This window comes from Coloeus monedula (genome assembly GCF_965178545.1).
Source record: "Coloeus monedula genome assembly, chromosome: 12".
In the NCBI taxonomy this organism is placed as follows: domain Eukaryota; kingdom Metazoa; phylum Chordata; class Aves; order Passeriformes; family Corvidae; genus Coloeus; species Coloeus monedula.
In genome coordinates, this window is record NC_138792.1 from 10,696,681 (window position 1) to 10,716,837 (window position 20,157).

The 20,157-nt window shown below is 38.9% G+C and overlaps 1 protein-coding gene across 2 annotated transcripts in view; it reads right to left on the minus strand.

Moving 5' to 3' along the window:
- GRIA3 (glutamate ionotropic receptor AMPA type subunit 3) overlaps positions 1-20,157 on the minus strand; it is a gene marked incomplete at both ends in the record, with an annotated part of 143,802 nt that overhangs the window by 102,292 nt on the left and 21,353 nt on the right. For both annotated transcript variants that reach the window (XM_082289587.1, XM_082289588.1), the window contains one exon: positions 7,965-8,204. In XM_082289587.1, the coding sequence (XP_082145713.1) occupies positions 7,965-8,204 (240 nt within the window). The remainder of the gene's footprint in view (positions 1-7,964; positions 8,205-20,157) is intronic.

The window sequence follows — 20,157 nt, forward strand, 5'->3', positions numbered from 1 at the left end:
TTGCATACAGGTTTTCTTTTCTACAGCCTTCCTTTCTAGTCTAAAAAGTCCCATCTCCTTCCCAGGATCCACAAATTCCACCTTGTCTGCCCTGGTTCCAAGCAAAGTCTGTCCATCACCTCTAAGGCTTGGCTTTGTGTCAAGTCCTTGCCTTTGCCTCAGAGCAAAAGGGCCAACAATGCTTCTCATGTATCTTTTCAGCCCCTTCCCCCTCCACCTCTCATTGGAAACTGTTGAAACTTTAGCTTTGTTTCAGGAAATCTGGAAAAGTGAGATTCTGACCATTTATGCCTTGCTGTTGCAGACATAAAATCAACTGAGAACAAAAGCATCTGCCACTTAAATTACTTTTGCATACAAGGAAAGAATTAAATGTTATGGCTCTACCAGAAGTTGATAAAACATGCATATTTATGAAAAGATAAGTATTTAAAGGCATGCATTTACCCAGCTCAATTTATAAAGACAATAATCTGCAGACTTACCTCTAAGGCTTTGGTGACTAGCAACGCTGCTGGTTTTCCTGTTCACTACATAAGATATTCAGGGCCTCAGCACATGATCCTGAGGGTTCTGGCTGCTTTCATTAGGACCACAAGGATGGACACATCCTGCTTTAGACTTACAGACATTATCTATCCTGAACCTGCCTATTCCTACTCTGTATCCAGAATTTTCTGACTCAGGTTTATGACCTGATTTCACACAAAGTCAAGTCAGATTCTGATACTGGATTCACACTCAGTGTGAAGGTGGATACGAGGATACTGTAATACCCTTTTCTTTCTGAATGGGCTGACACATGTGCTTCCTTATTCTCAGAGGCTCCATGGAGCAAGACACAAATGTTTGTACATGTGCAGTTACTCCTCTTGTGGGAAAACACTGCTGACAGTAGTGTATGTTCCAACAGCTTCAAGGGACGCTCAGGCATTGGGCCTGGGCATCTCAACACCAAACTGAGCCCACTGTGTGTACACAATACTTACAAAGAGACACAAAGCTGCCATACAGAATACCCCCACGAACTCTGTGCTGTTGGTCTTAAGCTGCATCTTGCCAGCATGATACATCTCATGCTGGATGACTTTCAAAGCTGATTCATTCCTCCTGTTCATAAGCTAGAAAAACGGTTTAAGTGATTACCAGGGGTAAGCTAAACAAATAGCAGCTAATGGGAAAGATCAGGAGAAAAATGCTTAAGGCTCTCAGTCCACCTAAAAACCGGCCAACATTCATTCTCCCACACAGGGTCTCAATGTTTGTTTGGGCAAGGATCAGTGAAAGGGCTTTCTTCTGTATCTGTGTACCACAGAGACCAAGATAAAAGGAGTCTGTATGAGACTTCAGAGATTCAGAGGAAATAAATGGAAAGTGATTATCAAAAGCTAGATTTAACTGTTCAGGCTCAGATTATTCCTGAACATATTTAGGCAGTAAAATCAAACAGTAAAGCAACCCTGAAATATTTCAGTTAAGGTCCTGGCATGTTTCCTGAATAGAGCTTTGGTTCAGACATTATACTGTTGAAAGCAATGAAACAATGTGCCCTAAATACGTATGTCAAGGTTTGCCTCCTTGCGAGGTTAAATTACTTATATTTTATACAAACACCTCTAAGCAGTATCTATGACTTTCAACCCCATATAAATACAAATTCTAGGCATCGTAAGATGGTAAAATCACTCATTCCCAAAAGGCTGCTAGTGAAAGAAACAGATCATTTTCCTATTGCATGTAAGTACATGAAGCATGTTTGTTCTTTAAATCTAAATAATGGATTTTCTATCATAATGATCCTTGCACTCTGTATGTTCTCTATTGTAGCAGAGCATGAAAACCTGAACATACACCACATCCTTTCAAGCAAAGCCACACAAAAGATGCCCCACTTTGTGGCGATGCTGCAAGTTGCTTTTGACCTAGAAGAAAATTCCTGCATGGCAGTTACTGGGGCACATAAGTCTTCAAATGTAGAGACCTGTGATACCTGGTCCTGTGACATGGGAGGTCTTGCCAAGATTTTACTCCCTACTGTGCACTTCCCACTATATAAAGTGGGAAAGAAGAATGAGGCAGATCATCTACATGAATGCCAGCAATTGATACCGTCTGCTTATCACCCCCATGATCCTGGGCTGCTGCCCAAAATACTCCTGCAAAAAGAGCCAAAAAACTCAGAAGAATCAAAGTTTGCAGTGACCCTCCCTTTTTTTGTCACCTTTGGTGTTTTACAGGCTCCCAAATAAGCTTTGCATGTTGCTTTATTCTTTGCCACAGACTGACATTTACAGAAGAAAATGTCAAAATTTTAAACCCTTTCATACTTCTGAAAGTGTAAGCAAAATACAATGCATCAACCTCATAGGTGCAACTGAGAAGAATTAAACAGATATAAACATACTAGCAAACAAGAATTACAATTTTAAAATGGACCAAGTCCATGTTTAATTCTGAGAAAACTGTAAGCCAGCATTAATTCCTTTTTTCTTTATGTAAGGGATTCAGAGCAGTTTTTCAGCTAGGGGGATAAGTCCCCTGCTCTGAAGAATAAACATGCTAATGAACTCAGCTATTGATTCTTTTGACATTTGACTGAACAGCAGGTGCTGAATTCAGGGTTTACTAATGCTGGTGTAGCTGCTACCCCTATTTTTATTTTCCCCTTCATTGAAGAATGATCTTTATAAAGAAAATAAAACTTCCTGACATGCAGAAAGACAAAACAGAGTCTAAGGAATGAGCTATACAGAAGGAGGAGTTCCTTTGCACCTCTCTGCTGATGGAAGGTGCTTATAAACAGGAGTCAGTCATTCTGTTAGTTTACATTCTTCATTGCTGTTTTCAGGAGAGAGTTGGTCCACCAGAACCCAGCATTCTAAAATCCGTAGGAATCCCCCAAGTACTAAAGCACAGTTCTTTTAGAGTCCATGAAAATTAATCCTATCCCACATTTTGCAAAAAAAAGTTACATTCTACATATGAGTAATTTTAAGTGCAACTCTTACTTAATCAAATAAAAAAATCCATCAATTTAATTTTGTGCAAGTTATAATGAGCCTGGTTCTACATACCACTTCTTTTATCAGCTCCAATCTCTCATTCTCCAGGGAAAGCAGTACAGAAGTGTCTTGTCCCTTGATAGCAATAGATAACTAACCTCATTTTGTAAAAGCAGAACTCAACAGAGTTGTTCTTTGTCTTCAGCAGAAGCAGGGAATCAGACCTCATTGCCTTGTACTGAACCCATTTTAAGGCAATTTGATGCCTTACACATGATCATTGAAAAGCTCCCAGTTGTACCTTTTTTTCCCTCCCCACTCTTTTCACCTGGCAGTTCTTTATGCAACAGAGTACTACGAGGTTTCATATTTAGAAGAAATAGGACTAGTCATATTTTCTGAACCTGTATTTTGAGGCCTTCTGCATCCTTACCTACCCATTACATTCAAGTCAAATTTTTGTCTTTTCGGTAGCAGTAGGGATTAAAGATGTAATTGCTTTCAAAGCAGACATTTTCAACTCTCCTTAGACAAATAACTTCGGGCATTAGATTAACACTTCCCTGCCTCAGCCTTCATCTAGCCACTGTTAGCCAATGAAAAAAAAATATTACCCAACAATAACCTTATTTATCACGGCTTTTTTCCTTGACTTTAGGTCTTGCTAGATACCTATCGATAGACTAAATCAAAACCAAATGACAAAGAACTTCAGATTTAGTGAGGGGTTTGGTTATAATGCCATAAAAAACTGTGATGTCTCTATACCTCTGTCCAGACTGAGCTGCTATTGAGTAAGAAGGCATTACACGAACACAGTCAGCCACTTCTCTGTCTTGTGATGACTCCTACAACCTGAAGAAGGTGAAGACTTGATGCAAATCAAAAAAATCACTTGGTGTGGTTTTGTTTAAATGATCTGCCTGACAGAAATCAGTTTCTTTGTGCACAGTAGGTATGACAAATCAAAATAACTTAGGAAAAAATGCTTGTGTTACATTGACAGATGGAAAGCGAATGATCTGTACAAAACTGTGTTTCTCTGGCAAAAATAAACCAAAATGTTATTTAACATCATGAAAGTTTAAATAAACAAAAGCTTCAATATTACAGTTCATCATACCATTTTCATAATTAAGAAGTATTTCTCACTTTCAAGCAACAATAAGGTGTTTATGAAACCCACAAGTTTCACACCCTCTGCACACATTCACACCTGTGTTACTCCAGTTCACTGAATTCAGTGGAACAATATCTGATTTAAAGTAAAGCAAGAGAAGAAACAGACCTGAAGACTAAACCTGAGGGTTTTGATGAAACATAATCCACAGCATCAGATACAAAAGGTGACTTTCCTGACAAGTGCTATCCAAATTCTTAACAGCTTTCTGTATGTAACTTCGTCTCATCTCACCCTGACATAATCTTAATTAGCCTTAGTCCTACTGCAGAGAAGCCTACCAAGGCAGTTACCACCATACAATTAATCAGATATTTTGCACGCATCACAGCAACCAACACTGTCAACTTACTGATGTGAGTTAATACAAACAGAAATCAACCCTGCCTTTCCCTTTCACATGAGCTAAAAGCATGTGGCATGGAGTGAACATATGACTATTTCTTCTACACATCACCTAATGTCCTTTTTTCCTTTGGCAACCATTTCCTAAGGCAGCATTACTCTGTGCAAAGTATGCTTTGGGGTTTTTTCTGCTGGTACTAGGAGAGAAATGTGATTTGGTATTTCTCTTAAATTGCTGTTTCTTCATAGAAGAATAAGTTTATCAACTGAAATTAGCAATGATAAGACATAATTCTTGCTGGTGAAATTCGAGAATCTCACCTTTTTTTTTCCTGTGTGCTTTAGCAGTTTTTAAGAAACTGAATTTTACACCTTCACATAAGTATACTTTTGAGAGCACGATCTGCAGCAGTCATCTCATAACAACAGAAAATATTATTTTATACTTAACATAAGTATATACAATGTACACACTAACTCAACTGATTAAAAACTTCACCACCTATCTATGCAATTATACATCTTAATTTTATTCTATTGTTTGGGATTTATCTTTCGTCTTCCTTGCAGGAGCCAAACATCACAGTATTGTACATAATATCTCTGAGGAGGAAACCATCAAGTCAAGATTACATGACTTGATGGCAAAGAACAAAAGAAAACAAATTTACAAAGCTCCATTTTCCTAAGTTTAAACCAAAAGAGTTCAATAAAACCACAAGAAGGTTTACTCAGTTTTGTATGGCATGTGTAATATGCTGTGGTATTCATTAGTAGTATATGCAGTTTAACACATGGTGGTGTTTCACTTCAGCAGAACACGGTAAAGCTACTTGCAACAACAATTTAGTCCATATATAGTATTCAATGTAAGAAAGAGTAGTCCAATATTTAGTGATTTCTCAGGTTCTCTATTTAGTGATTTCTCCGGTTCTCAGTGAGATTATAGTCTTAGAAAGGCACTATTTAAATGATAGTTAATTTCAGGAACTGCCAATTAACTGCTTAACACATTCTCTCTACAGTGTTTGTGCCCCAAAGCAGTTAAGTATCTAAGACAGGAATTATTAAAAATTGTGACAGCTCTAGTGTTTGCATTTCTTAGCAAAAGAGCATGTACAGTCTATTCACTACCTGACACAAGCAATCATTCCCCATTATTACTGTCCAAACTTTTGGGGGTTTTTTTTTGTATTTGAAGGCCTATCACAAGAAATTGGTGAGCTTACTGGAATGGCCAAATGTTCTAGGTGCTGTCATACATGATTATTACTCCTCAAAAAAAAGAATCTAACGTCCATTTCTCAGTACCTAATTGCCCTGCATCTCTCTGATAGTAAACTTCTTAATTTATTGTAATTCTAGAAGAATTAAAACTCTGATAGGATGGCTACCGAGTTTCTATTAAGTAAAATAAAACAGCAGGAAGTGAGGCTAATAAACTGTTCATTTTTTTTCCCATTTCAGCAGACAGGAGCTATGTTACCAAACAGCATAGCATCAACTAGGAAGGACAGATAAGATGTAAGTTTATCCCAAACAACTTAAAGCCCATCATCAAGCTACCTATATGTACTGATGCTTCTTCCATCCTAAAGACACAGTTGTCCTTTATCTTCTAGCCCTGTGCTACATTTTATAATCCTACTGTGACCTTCACTGTCATCTAATTCAGATTTGTTACTCTGACAGTCAGAATGGCTGACATAACACAGGGCCAGCGAACACCCATGTGAGATGCTGGAGGTTCACAACAGGATTTTGGTTAGTCATTGTAAGGTTATGAGTAAAGTGTTCCAAAGGGATTAGCCATCATAATAAACTCATGATTAGACTGTGTCTACCTAAAGATTGTACACACTGAAAACTGCAAATAAATGCAAGTTTGAGACTGCAAGTCTCCGCTCCTCCTCACTCCCATTATTATCTCAGTTAGTCAGATAGTCATGTCATCTAGACAAATTCTAGTGAACCTCTCATTGTTTTGGATGATTTTTTCCAGTCTAAAGTGCCAAATTTCTTGAATGACTGGTGAAACTCTTTTGAAAGCAAACTTTATTAGCCTAAATCATGATAAGTTTCATCAGTCCCAGAACAAATGGCATTTTACTTCATCACATACTGTAAGTTCATTGTATTTGGCCACATCAAATAAGCCTTTCTTACTCAGACAAATGGCTTATTCACAGGAGCTTTCATTTAAAAGTGGACTAAGCCAGAAAAACAGATGTACGGGTAGTGGTTTTACAAGATTTAAGAAGTAATGGCATTCTTAACTTCTCCGTATTTTCCTACTTAATCTCACTGCTAGTGTTTTTCAGTGCTAGAAATATTTAACACCTCCAAATCACTCAGAAAATTTGAAACTCTTGGCATTCACCTAAATCAGACTGAAAATTACTTTATTTCAATATATGATTTTTTAGGTTTTAGTTGGGTTCTTAACGGGGTGATGCTACTATTCTTCAGTGTGAAAAGCACACCCACCGAAGACTTAATCCTTAACAATATGCAGTAGCCTAAGGAAATTTTGTCATGGAAACCAGGAACAGAATCTAAGCTTCTTTGTCTCTATCGAGATCACTTTGATCTGAAAAATTTCTTGAAGCTGCAAATCATAAAGCTGGTAAGAAAGGCAGTGGCACATCTATTTGATACAAAAAATGCTACGCAAGTGTAACAGAGCAAATTCTGTGCACTCAGAGCAGGTGGAAGTTGCAAGATTACTCACAGAAAATGTTTTCTGATGTCTAGATCTCTTTTTGACATATTTGCTACATTTTCTGCTTATTAGTAGTTAACAATTGGCTTAAGTGTGAAAACAGTGGTTTTAATATGTTTCCACTTAGTTAAGTGTAACTCTGGTCATTCTTGGCATGTATCTCAATTTGTCTCTTGGAATGTGAGATATCTAGAGCATCTTTTCTCCAGCTGAGCCCTAAAGCATCTTACACACTGTATGCTTAGACCACTATTGATGCTTAGACATCTCCAGAGCATATCTTAGCATGGATTGCCTTTGTTCAGTGACAGGAGAAATGTCATTTATGTTAAATGGCGTGGGATTTGCAATGTCATGCACAGTGGAAGGTCCTGCTTATCAGCCTATTTCATAGTGTCGACTCTATTTATTTTGGAAAGACTCAAACACCCTGGCAAGTGTGGAGTCTGCAGTTCCGTGGAAAGCAGGCATGCCAAATTGAATATTTACACTGTTAACACTATACTCAGACAATCTCTTTAAAAATGATCAGTAATATGAAGATGCCTCCTTTTCATTTATCTATTCATTTTAGTTTCTTCAGAACAAACTTGTTTTCTAGGACCATCAGAATGTTCTACCTAAATCCAGAAGAAAACTGGGCTGCACCTACTGATGATGGTAGTACTTAGAGCAAGCTATGAAACAGAAATTCAGTTAAAATGAGGGTGCTTACCCCGTTCTGTGTCATAGAGGTACACAAACTTTTCCCACTTATAGTAAGTCAAGAGACTCAAGATGGCTCCTTTTAATGCTGGCCGCATCTGGATGACGAACTGCACATCTGCATCTGTTGGGAAGCTTGGTGTGATGAAGGATGTGTGAAGGGCTCCACAGAACGATGTCAGGGTATTCATTGACATCTGGTCATAGAATCCAAAGATGGCATAAACTCCTCTGGAAAACTGTGAACAGACTAAGAAAGACAAGAGTGTTAGAATCTGAAATATAATGAACGCAATCAAACTTTCAAAGTATATTTGAGGTAAGCCTTCTAACCATTCCTGAAATTATCCTGTATGATGCAGCAGATGGAGTGAATTAATGAGATAATACATACTAATTTCAATGCAGCAATAAATTGTACCAACTTTGTAGAACTTAAACTGGCGTGAACACATTTATTTTTGGTTGTGTTTTGTCCTGTGTTGTTACAATCCACTAATCTCTCTTTATTCTTTAAAAATGAACATGACATTGCCTGTCTGTAAAATACCTTTCCTTCCTTGAGTAGCACCTTGAGAGCTCTGTGAGGAGCTACATGACAGATGTCAGGTCTGCCTAAAAGTCAGAATGTTAATGTACAGCTTTTCCTGGTATCCAAACTTGATTCAGATCTGGTTCACAAAAATCAGGATGTTTTATTCCTTTATAGTCCACAACTCTGAAATCTCTGTGTGGTCTTTTTCAGTGATAAGTTATGTTGGCTTCTTAACTGAGTGTTAAAATCTTCCAGAAGCAATTTGGAAATCTGTGACTTATTATATGACAACACAAATGAGGAACCCATATTGTTGCTTCATGGGATTAAAGCTGATATCCCATAAGCTGAAGGCTTTTAGTCCTTAACCATTCTGCTGTCCTGAGGAACTCATCTTGTACCAGAAAAAAATCAAAATTCAGACAAAGATGGTCTTTTTTCACATGTATTTATCTGGGAAAACACGTCATTTCCCATCCCTTACAGAGATTGAACAATGACCATTTTGGACAAAAATGAAAGTATTTCAATTTGTAAACATGGCCAGCTACATGGACATTGCAGGAAAAAGAATTTCTTTGTTGTTCAGCTCTGTAGGAAAAGTGCAAAATTCTTGTGACCCTGGCTTCTTTCCATGGAGGGAGTCTGCATCAGAGATAGCAAGGGAGCCGGATCTGTGAGGTGCTGGGGCTCTGGATTATAAAAAGACTGTACAACTGCAATACAATACAGCACAGCAGCACTTCTAATCATACCATTGCTGGACGGCGATGAGCAAGTCCCATTTGTACTGAAAAAAGTTTCCCAGAGAAATGTTCATTCAACATTAACAATTTTACTTGTCAAGAACTGGATTTAACAACAATTTACAACAAGCCCCATTGTCTTGGGGTGATTTTATGGTGCTACTCTATTCCCTAATCATCTGCTTTATGCCCAGAAATGGCTGCTGTAGCTCTAAGATGAGCCAGGGACGAGGCTGGAGCCTGGGAACCCCGGGCACAGGCTCTGTTCAAACTCTCTTTGCTGGGTGTGCTCAGCGCAGCATGGACCGGGACATTATGTTGCTCCTTTTGTTGGATTCGTTTTTGCTTGCTTAGGCAAGAAGCTTCTTTTTTTATTTCCCCACCTTTTCCCTGGACTCCAGCAGTTTCTTTGTTTCTTTTTTTTCCTTTAACTGTTTCGGTTTGTTCTTTTTTTCCCCTCGCTCTTGGAGGGAGGGGGCTGTGCCAGACAGTCTGGGCCTCAGGAAAGACGGAGGCAGCAAAAGAAAGGACACCAAAACCCACCAGCTTCGCCTGCTGTGAGGAGACCAACTCCGGAAAGGTTCCCATCTATTCTGCCCGAGCGTGAGCTCCTGTTCCTCCCCTGCCCTGAGACAAAGGGGGCAGCTGCCATCTTTGCCTCCTGGCTACGCAGCATAGTGGGTGGTGGGAGTTAAGGTTTTGAAATTTCAATACCCAGCATTTATTCAATCCTTTTCTGTGCCTTGTGGGCACCCTTTCTTTCGTTAATAATCAGTTCAGGTTTTTTTCACTTTCACCCACTGGTATTCATTTCTCTTATTGGCAAATGGGATTATCAAAGCCCTTCTCTTTAGAGGAAAAGCTCATTCCAGGGCGTTTTCTCCTAAAATTTGTCTCTAAACCGAGACACCCATTAAGCACTTTTGCAAACACATTGTATATTTAACTTTGCAAAAAGCAAGGGGAAGTAATTACCAGTAAGGAAGATGTGACTTCTACACAGAAATGTACAGCATTGTTACTTCTGAAAGTACCATCACATTTCCCATCATACATGCTACCATTCAGGATCACTAAAAACTGTTAAAGTAATTTTAAAAAGGATTCTCCACAATATCAGCTCATTGACACAGCATCATGGAGAACATCTAAAATCGGCAGTCAGGTGTGAAAATTCGATTTTCTTCCTGGAGCTCTAGATACAAAAACTAGAAATGTTGTTAAGGAATTTCTTTAAGTATTTAAGCCACTGTAACACGACATGACTAACTGTGAATACGAGCAGCAAATAACAGCTGGTGAGACACAGAAAGGAATTAAAAGGTGATAATTTCTGAAAGGAAAGTTTGCTGAGGTTCTCAACCACAGGAAAGAAAATATATAAAAGAAGTTATAGTACAGTAAGAGTTTATTCCCAGAGGCATGACTGAGGAATTAAATACACTGTTTAAAAAGGCATTTTGTTAAACTATATACCAGCAGGATATAAAGCAGAAAAGCTACCATAAAAAATTATCTGCTGAAGTAACAAATAAAAAGCATTAATTTACAGGTGGAAAAAAGGGAAAAACAAAAATTACATTAGAAAGTCTGGCAGTCTCCAAATCATTTAAATGGTGTGTAAACCCTGTAATTCCATGGGAATAATCAGTGAAGTGGGATTAATGGAGCTGAGCATTCTCACATACATTGAGCCTGTACCTCACAGATCAAGCTTCTTTTACATATTTATTAGTGGCCTAGTTTACCAGTTTTTATGCAGATTCCGTACTGCAGAGAAAAGCAAGTATTCCAGGAATCATCCCTTCTTGCAACATAAACAAACACATTCACAAAGAACTCCTGATCCTAAAAACTGAGAATACTTCAAACAGTCCTGGATTCACCCATTATTTCTTATCAGGTGTAAGACTCAGGAATACTTCTGAACTGTGACTCAACTGAATTAAAGTATATTTTCCCAGCAGATTGTGCTCGTTTATGCAAAGAGCCCATCCGCAAGTGGTGAGTAATCTGAGAAAAACACAGTCTGTGAACAACCTGACTAAGCAGGACCTTCTCCAAGTAACACCTTAGAGGCAACACGGAGCTGCAGCTCATATGGAGGTGAGAGCTTCTGATTTGGTCCCCACGTATTTGCAATTATTTTTCCTCCTGAAGGATCACCAAAAATATCTTCTAACAAATGCAACTGCCCACTTTTATTTCCCCTGGTTCAAGTTTGTATTCACTGCAGATTTTAAAGATTAATCCTTTGACAGACTATCTGTCTTCTATTAGTAGCTTATTATTCCTGACTATCTATTCTGCATGCACGGTAGGATGCCAATTTAGTTTTACCAGCCCATTAAAAGGCAAACAAACCTTTGTTTTAATAAGGAAAAGCTAAAAGGCCAATTATCTTGGTCCTCAATGTTCATTTGCATTTTTGAACTCAAAGTTTTGTTAAAATTTTGTAGCATTAGGTCTTTCACACAGTTTGTGACCTAATCTCTGTGATCAGACAAATCTATGGAATATCCATGAACCTACAGTGATATTGTTACTTGTTTTCCAAAAAATAAATGTGCAATTACATTCATTTTAATTACACTATTATTCTAACATCACTGAACCCCAAGAAAAATTTTTGAAAGGCTAACTAAGCTTTAACCTTAAGCTCTTTTTACAAACTACTTTCTACTGACAATCAGAACAATCTTCGGGCTTGAGTAGGAACTTTGATATTTTTCCTTAATTAATCACAGTTGATTTATAGGATTTTTTTCCCTATTTGAAAAATGCAGATGGTCAAACACTTACTTTGGCTGTTAAAGAAATTATTTGGACAAGTCCTAGTGCAATCTCATTCCTCAAGAAAAAAAGCAATTTTTTTTCTGAGCTTTTGAAACTGCTCTTAATTATGTGGATGCACATCTGTTTCCAAGGACAGCACATAACCAAGTTGCTTTATAACCTGTTCTGAAAAAGTTTCAATGTCCACAAACAAGGGAGAGAGGTCCTGAGCAGCAGTTATCCTATGGGAGATAATGATAGGCCATTATTTTGGCATTAGGTGCAAGGTGAGTATTTATTAATGGAGATTTAACACTGGACTTGTTCTCAGAGTGAGCTGCCACATGCCATCATGTCCAGGAGAGGAAGTGATGGTATGACAGAAGCCCGTGAATTCTCAAGCATGCCAAGAGAAGATAAGAAACTTTCAGGTCATGGCAGACTGGTATTTCCTACCAAGGAAGGAAAATGCTCAGAGCCAGAGTGATAACAGTGGTAAGCAGAATTTACTTTAAAAAAACCTAAAACCAAACAACAACAACAACAACACAACCTAAAAACCAAAACAATCACAAAAAAGAAGGGGGGAAAAAAACAACAGACCCCAAAACCAACCAACCAAAATGCAACTGAAGCCAAATAAATAAAAATCTTAGTTTCCATCCTGAATAGCAGCTGAGCCATCCTAAGCATCAGTGTAACCCAATGAACCCAGACTTCTGTTTTACTTGCATTTCCATCCTCCCTCCAGTCAAATCAGGCCCACCACTGAAACTTGCTAATATTAACCAGATAAGTCTTTTTTTGCTCTCAGATCCCAGGAAGGCTGCAGGCCAGAATCTCAAAAGACACCCCACTTCACACAAGTTATTAGACATTTTATGTCTTTTTAAAATTTATTTTTGCTTTCCAATGGTATTTAGTTTTTCTGTGTTTTAGTGACCGTGAGTATTCCTGACACAACAAGGTTGTGTAGGACCTGACATTTCTCCTGTCTATTGCCTGGAAGCTAAAGACAAAACTTCTCTGACACTTTTTTTTTTACTTCCAGTTCTTACTATAAACAACTGAAGCGTTACTAGGAATATTTACAAGTAGGTTTGGATTTTGTTTGTTTAAAGAAAATATGTATATAGCTAACAAAAGAGATATGTTAATAGTGGATCATAATACACCATTTCCTCTGGATGGTATCATTAATAACTGAATTGTAAAAGTCAGCAGGATCCTCCCAGGTGTGGCATCCAGTGCACTTCTGCCCTGGATGCAAAAGCTCGGTAGTTTCGGAGTCAGGGGTTGGAGGTTACAATACCTCAGACACTATTCCTTCTTCATTACTCTTTTTATGAGCAAGTAATTTCCCCTTTGTCCATATCAATTTCTTATAAAGTAGGTCTGACAAAATCACCCATCACCCTGTGTCACAGGGGCACTGTCAGCCTGTTTCAGCGATACTCCCACAGCTCTTTGGGAGTGAAGGCATGGTAGGAGCTCCATCTCAGCTGACATTATCGCGTGTTGCTCACACCCGTTCCTCAGTTTTGTGCTCTGTGTTTCCCTCAGCTGTGAAATAATTTTATTCCCTCCACTTTCTTCTGCCAATTGTCTTGGATTCCAGACAACTCTCACTGCCAGCTTAAGCCAACAGACTAATGGGACTACTTTATAATGGAATAATATGCAGCCTATTTCAGAGCAGTTGCCATTTTCTAGGGCTCCATCCTGACCTCCTTGTTGTAATAAAGCAAGGGCTACCATTAACATTACCTCTTACAGTAAGAACACACTTACTCTTAGAGAGACGGACAATGCCTCCACTGCTTTCTTTTGCTTTCATTTTAATACACAGAATGAAAAGCAACAACTCTCTCTACCTTGAGCCCTGAGTAGATCAGCACAGCAGTGCCCCTGAATGCAGAACGAGCTACTTTCAGGGGGCTCCAGGCAATCAGACTTGAGAGCTTCCTTTAAAGACAAGCCCATCATCCTAAAAATGTAAAATTATGTGAACCGCGTTTACCTATAGCAAATAAAACCATCTTTTACATTTTAATTAAGACACTGAATTCTGTCATGAAGAAAATATTGTTTAAAATTCAGGTGAGAAAAGATGCATTTCTGAAAACAGCTATTCCTGGAATAGTTAACAGGGAACATTCCTGGGGGCAGGAAGGAAACAAGGAAGCTACAACTTGAAATTCTGAGATATTGGCTACTCATCCTACTTAGAAAAAGGTAAGCCCTCACAAGCAAAAAAATATCCCCTGAAAACAAAAAAAAACCACCAACCCAAAACCTCACAGCAGAGCACAAAACAAAACCATCATTTACTCTTGTTACTTCATTTATGGCATGAACTCAATAATAAAATTGCAATGTTTTATCTAGTTCTTTTTATAAAGAACTACTCAGATTGTTTTGTTCTATCTAATGTCTTCTTCAAATATACACAGTTCTTTCAGTTTGCATTTCTTTTTAGGAGAGCAAATAAAATAAAAACAGCATGTTCAGGCAGCAGGAGGGGGATATTAATAAATTGCAAATGAAAGGCATAAGGATTAATCCATTCATATTTTACAAACCATTTACTGGAAAGTAATTCAAAACACATGTTCAGATCCAAGCATCGCTGAACACTCTCTGATCAAGATCCTGTTCAAGATTACTTTGGTCACCACTTCACAACTCCATCACACACTGTTAAAGAAGGCTTTATTTCTTATCTGCTTTTCAGGATGACTTTGGAACCCTGATCCCCATTATAGTTCCTTGGTGCTGGGTGCTGTACAAACCCATCACTACAGCCTTGGTTTCCTTCAGTGTGTCCAATTACTTATGACATACTTGACTCATTAAACTTTACACATCTTGGCTTTTATATATATGACTGCAGTCAAATAAAACCCTAACAATGTACATGAATTTGTTGTTTGTGAGATATTCTCTTCACACTGAAACATTTGTGTGAATTTTATGAGCATATGAAAAACGCCGGCTTGCAATGACACAAATAGGCTGCTTAGGCTGTAACGCTGCTAGTGGAAACACCAGCAGCACCAAGTCTCACATGCCATGATGAGGGTATTTGTCCATTAGCACAGCTTCAGTCAGATAAAAGCAAACCAGGATCAAAACCTCTCTGGCCCAAACTGACAATCTGATGTATATGCAAATGAAAGCGTTGGTATTTAAAAAACTAGCTAATATATTCAAAATGCCAATAAAAAGGGCATTCTTGAGTATCAAACTCCAAGCAGGCTGAACACAACCTTGATTTTACTGAGAAAGCTGTGCTTAACTTTCTGAAAACTGTTCTAGTCTGAGAAGGTACTGCAGGTAGCCTGAGCAGCTTGGAACAGGCAATGCTACTTGTGCTGCTGTTTTCTACTCACCTACTCTTTTCAGGTTACTGGCCACAACGCTAAAAAAAAAACAACTTTTTTTTTCTGTAGAATCTTGTTAAAACTCAAGCACAAAATGAGTCTTGTGTCCCACAAAAAAATTATAATGCATGGTTTTCATAAAAAAAAAAGAAAAATCACTGCCACTCAGAATCTCTGTATTTATGACACATTTCTGATGGTGGAAGAAACCCAGGAGTCAATCCAGATGGCTTCCAGGAAAAGTGTCAGCCTCTTCTCAGGACCAAATTAAGGATTTTGTTTACTTGGGAACCCTGTTACACACTGATTTTTTTAAATATACCATTGATTCTGAGTACTATTAGAAGATTCCTTTTGGAAGGCTATGAGTCAGATAATCATGACTTATTTTGAAGTATAAACCATTGGAGTTTGAAAGAAATAAAATAGAGGTTTAAGCTTAAAATGGATTAAAGGTGAGAGAAGATATATATGTGCCATAAAAATCAACTGCTTTTTTTGGAAGATGATTTAAAAAACATGTTAGGTACTTAAGGACTAAACTTAGATACGTGCTGATCAGAATACTACACTACCTTGCTTGTGTCTTTACAAGATGGATTTCAAGCTCTGAGACCAGGCACCACAGACTATAGCCAAGTTTTCTATTCTTAAACCCATCCTGGCAATTCACCATCTTCTACTGTTAACAGAACACTTTTCATCCTGATCCCCACCATACCCACAAGCTGCTCACAAGAAGCATTTCTTCCAAAGGAAATACATTAAATACATACCACACAGTTTTAAACAAAGAGCTTTTAGAAAGAAGACTCTGTAACACTGTGGTAGAAGTCAAATTTAAATGCTGTGGATTTGTGTTATTTGTGAACTCTTCTGCTTCCTGCCTATGGAGGTCTTGACACCAAAGTAGATGCTTGCAGGAGAAGCAGCAAGAGGCTTCTCTTGGCAGACAGTTAAACTCACTGCTGGAGAGAAATGGAAAGGCACTGGTATCTGCCTTTTATACCCTGGTGAAGAGATGTTTCTGCTCAGCTACTCCAGCATGATCAATGCCTTGCCAACAGCAGCAGTATGCACAATGCCAACACTCTGTTCCCGATTGCAGCTCCACCATCCTGGATGCTTAAGATTTATGGCACCAGCCTCCCTCAGGTTCAGAGAGTGTTACACTTAATGAGTGGATGTAAAGCAGTTCATTGAGCTCTGCCCTTTGAGAAAGCTTTAGCCTATCCTATACACATAACCACACACTCCTTTCTCCATGAACCACAGGAGATGAGCTAACACCTGTGTGGGGGAGCCAGAGGACCTGGCAATGCTTTCTGCAGGAGAGTCTAAATATATTCACAGCAAACAACAATCACTTGCGTTCTTCACATCCAAGACTCCAACTCCTATTTCATGACTAATCTCTGCAGAAACACAGACAGTGTGCATGCAACACAAATATGTAACACTCACTCAAGTGAAATAACTTGTTTCCATCTGTTGCACCATTTGAAATGCTCTTAATTTAATCTCCTGTCATGCCTGCTCGCTGTGATCACTTTGGATTGTAACTGTATCTCTTATTTTCTGAAGCAATTTTTCGAAAAATGTTGGTCGGAGGAAAATATAAAAATCCCTGTTCTTTCAAAAATTGTCCAGTTATAACACACTAGAAAATTTAGCAGCCATTTATTTAAAAGCAGGCAATATAGTCTAATAATATGCATAATCTAATAAACACAGTAACATGAATGTTTCTGTAAGTATATTCAAAGTAATAAGAGTTCCACAAGCCATTAATTCCATTGCCTTGGAACAAAAAGACATGCTCAAACAAGCATTTTTAATACAAACTTGACAAGATGTGGTAGACCACGGAGTACCCACTTCACTATTGTTACCTTCCTCAGAGACGACCTATCTTAACAATACTTTAAACAACAGGCTAAGGGCAAGCAAGAGCTTTGTGGTATGAAGAAAAAAATAAATCACACCTATCAGAAAAGGGCAGCATTTTGCAGTTGAGGATATTAGGCAGAACACAGGGTTGAATCAAAGAGCAGCAGTTAAAGGCAATGCTGTGCCTCAGAGCTGCAAATCAGCAGCCACGACCTCCAGCACCCCAGTACTCTGAAGGGATTTCTTGTATCACTGGAACATCTCAGTGTGGAGGAAGTAAAAAGGCAGAGGCATATTATTAAATGTATGCTTGTTCAGCAGATCCTTCCCTAAGTGATTTCAGAAGTTGACTTCATTCTGGGCCACTGTGGTGAGAGGCAATAAATCAAAACAAGGCTCTGGCGGTGTGATGAAAGATGAGCTGAGTCTGCTGAGGTGCTGCCATTTATAGGCCTGTGGGGATATATTACAGAGGATGAGATAGAAGAGGCCAAGTGGCCGACACACCTGAAGCACTGAGCTGGGTAAAATTCACCAGGAGGTGAAGGTCACAATTAGGTTGTTCAAGGAGAAAGGGGATGCAGACGCCAAAACAGCAGCTGTGCAAGCAGCCTCCAGCTCTGGAGGGTTTCCAGCTGGCTCTATGTTTGCAGAGCATGGTGCTGACAGACAGCCAGTTTACCCAAAGCAACAGTCCCTCACACTTTCCTGGAGGCCCTGCAATGGTACTCCAGCAAGCACTGTCCCTGCAAGTACACCTTGGACTAGTGGACTGGATTTCACATTTCCGTATCTCCTCCCCTGTTCTACTCAAAGTTCATGGGGCTATGCAAGTCTCACCCTTGTGTTCCACTGCTTTCAGCTTATTAGTCTTGAGGGGCTTCAGATCAGTTAATGCAGAAGCAGAAACAGGATGGCTGTGAAAACTGGCTTCAGCAGCCAGGGAAATTATTTGAAGATGCTCCTTAGAGGTCCAATAAAGCACCCATCAGTATCACTGGAGAAGTTCACATGGAATTCAGTGAAACCTGGACTAGAACTGAGAGACCTATTCACACTGAAAGTGCAAACTACAAAAATGCCACAACAACATCCCAAATGCCCTTACAAAGGCATCCTCCCATCTATTTTTGTTCTCATTCTTGTTCCTCTATCTGCCTTAGTCCTAAGAGTTCTTCCTGTTACCAGCCTCCTGGACCTTCACGATCACATCTGACAGTAATTCACAGACCAGCACCCTCAGCTAAGCCAGTGCCTTATTTACAGGGAACAAAAAGAATATTATTCTTTATAAATTGTGCATAATCACTATTTATCAAGCTGGGTTAATTGGCACATAACAAAAGACTCGACTGGCGAACAGCTGAATAATGTGGAAGCCAAAATTGATGGAAATGGTACAGCAAAAGCCTGATTGTGAAAGAAAAGTGACATTGCTACATGTTAATTCTTAACTGATTGATGCCCTTTCAGAGGGGGAATGGGAGGCCAAGAGTGACAGACCTAGTTTGAAATTATATGTTAATCTCAGAGGGTTTGGACACATTGTCATAGCTTTATATACTGGTTCAAAGTCTGCTCCCAGCCACTTGCATAGTGAAATGTTAAAATGGTGCACATGCATTTTTTGTGCTCCATTCATAAAAAGAGAACAATCTCATTAATCATCAGCAACAGCATGAGACTGTGGTCTGCAGGGATATGAGTGATGCTGATAGAGAAGTGGGACTCTTCCCACATCCTCACTTGACAGAGAAGAGCTAAATGCCTCATACCAAAGCCAGACCAGCAGCCCTTTGGTTCTAGGATCAAGAGATCCTAGAAGCCTTCATCAGAACCGTGGCGTGTCATGAGACAGTGGCAGTGTGGGGCAGCACTTGACTTTCTCTAGAACACACACACCTGAAGAACCACAGCTTAGTTAACCTCGCTCTACATGCATAGAAGGTTTTACTTAATGTCCTACATCCCAAAGCTGTGTGCACAACTTTAAGAACATGCTTAGGTGTTTTGATGGACGAAGATTGAAGCATGTGCTCAAGACACTGAATCAGAGCTGAGGGTCAAATTACCATGGTGCTCACTCTGGTGGGAGGTTCTCCTTCCATGAGGCATTACAGTCTAGCTGTATTAGGGGTTGTCAGATGATTTAGTCTGATTTACACCATTACACTTCCACACTTCCTTGGTGTCTTCTCTACTGACACTTACTAAAATCTCTCCTAGCAGTAAAACACCTGCAAATCCATGACTTCAAAGTACAGCCCTTCTTTTCCCCACTCTCTCTCTCTCTCTCTCTCTTTTACTAGGAGAGTTAAAAGAAAATGAGAAGACTCCTGTAACTTCCATTCCTATGAGTTAGAAACTCTTTTATTGACAAACATCATCCAGGCCAGAGAATCCTCCTATGATCTTACCATATTTGTGGTCTTATCAGCATGAATATAAATGGATGTAGAATCACAGATATTAAAAAAAAAAAATCTGGATTGCATTATTGCCATTACAGCTCCTCCCTATTGGAAACATGGTTAGCAAATACTAGGTTTGTTCTGAAAATATTCTGACACTTTATTAGAAGTATTAAGAAAATTCTTCTCTCTGGCTTTTTACAAGAATCACTGAATCTGCTAACAACTTGCTTATATACACCAATAAATTTCAAGCATCCTGCAAAACTACTGAGTAAACTTAGAAGGGAGAGGAAAAATGAAGCAGGGGGAAATCCAAAACAACAATGTTGCTGCAACACTATCCAAGCCTTTTCTGGTTTTGGGAACGAAACCACTAATCTTTATGGCAAAAAGTAGGTATGAATTTCTAAAGAGCAATGTACTGTGGATCCTTCCCTCAGTAAGACACTTTAACTCTCAA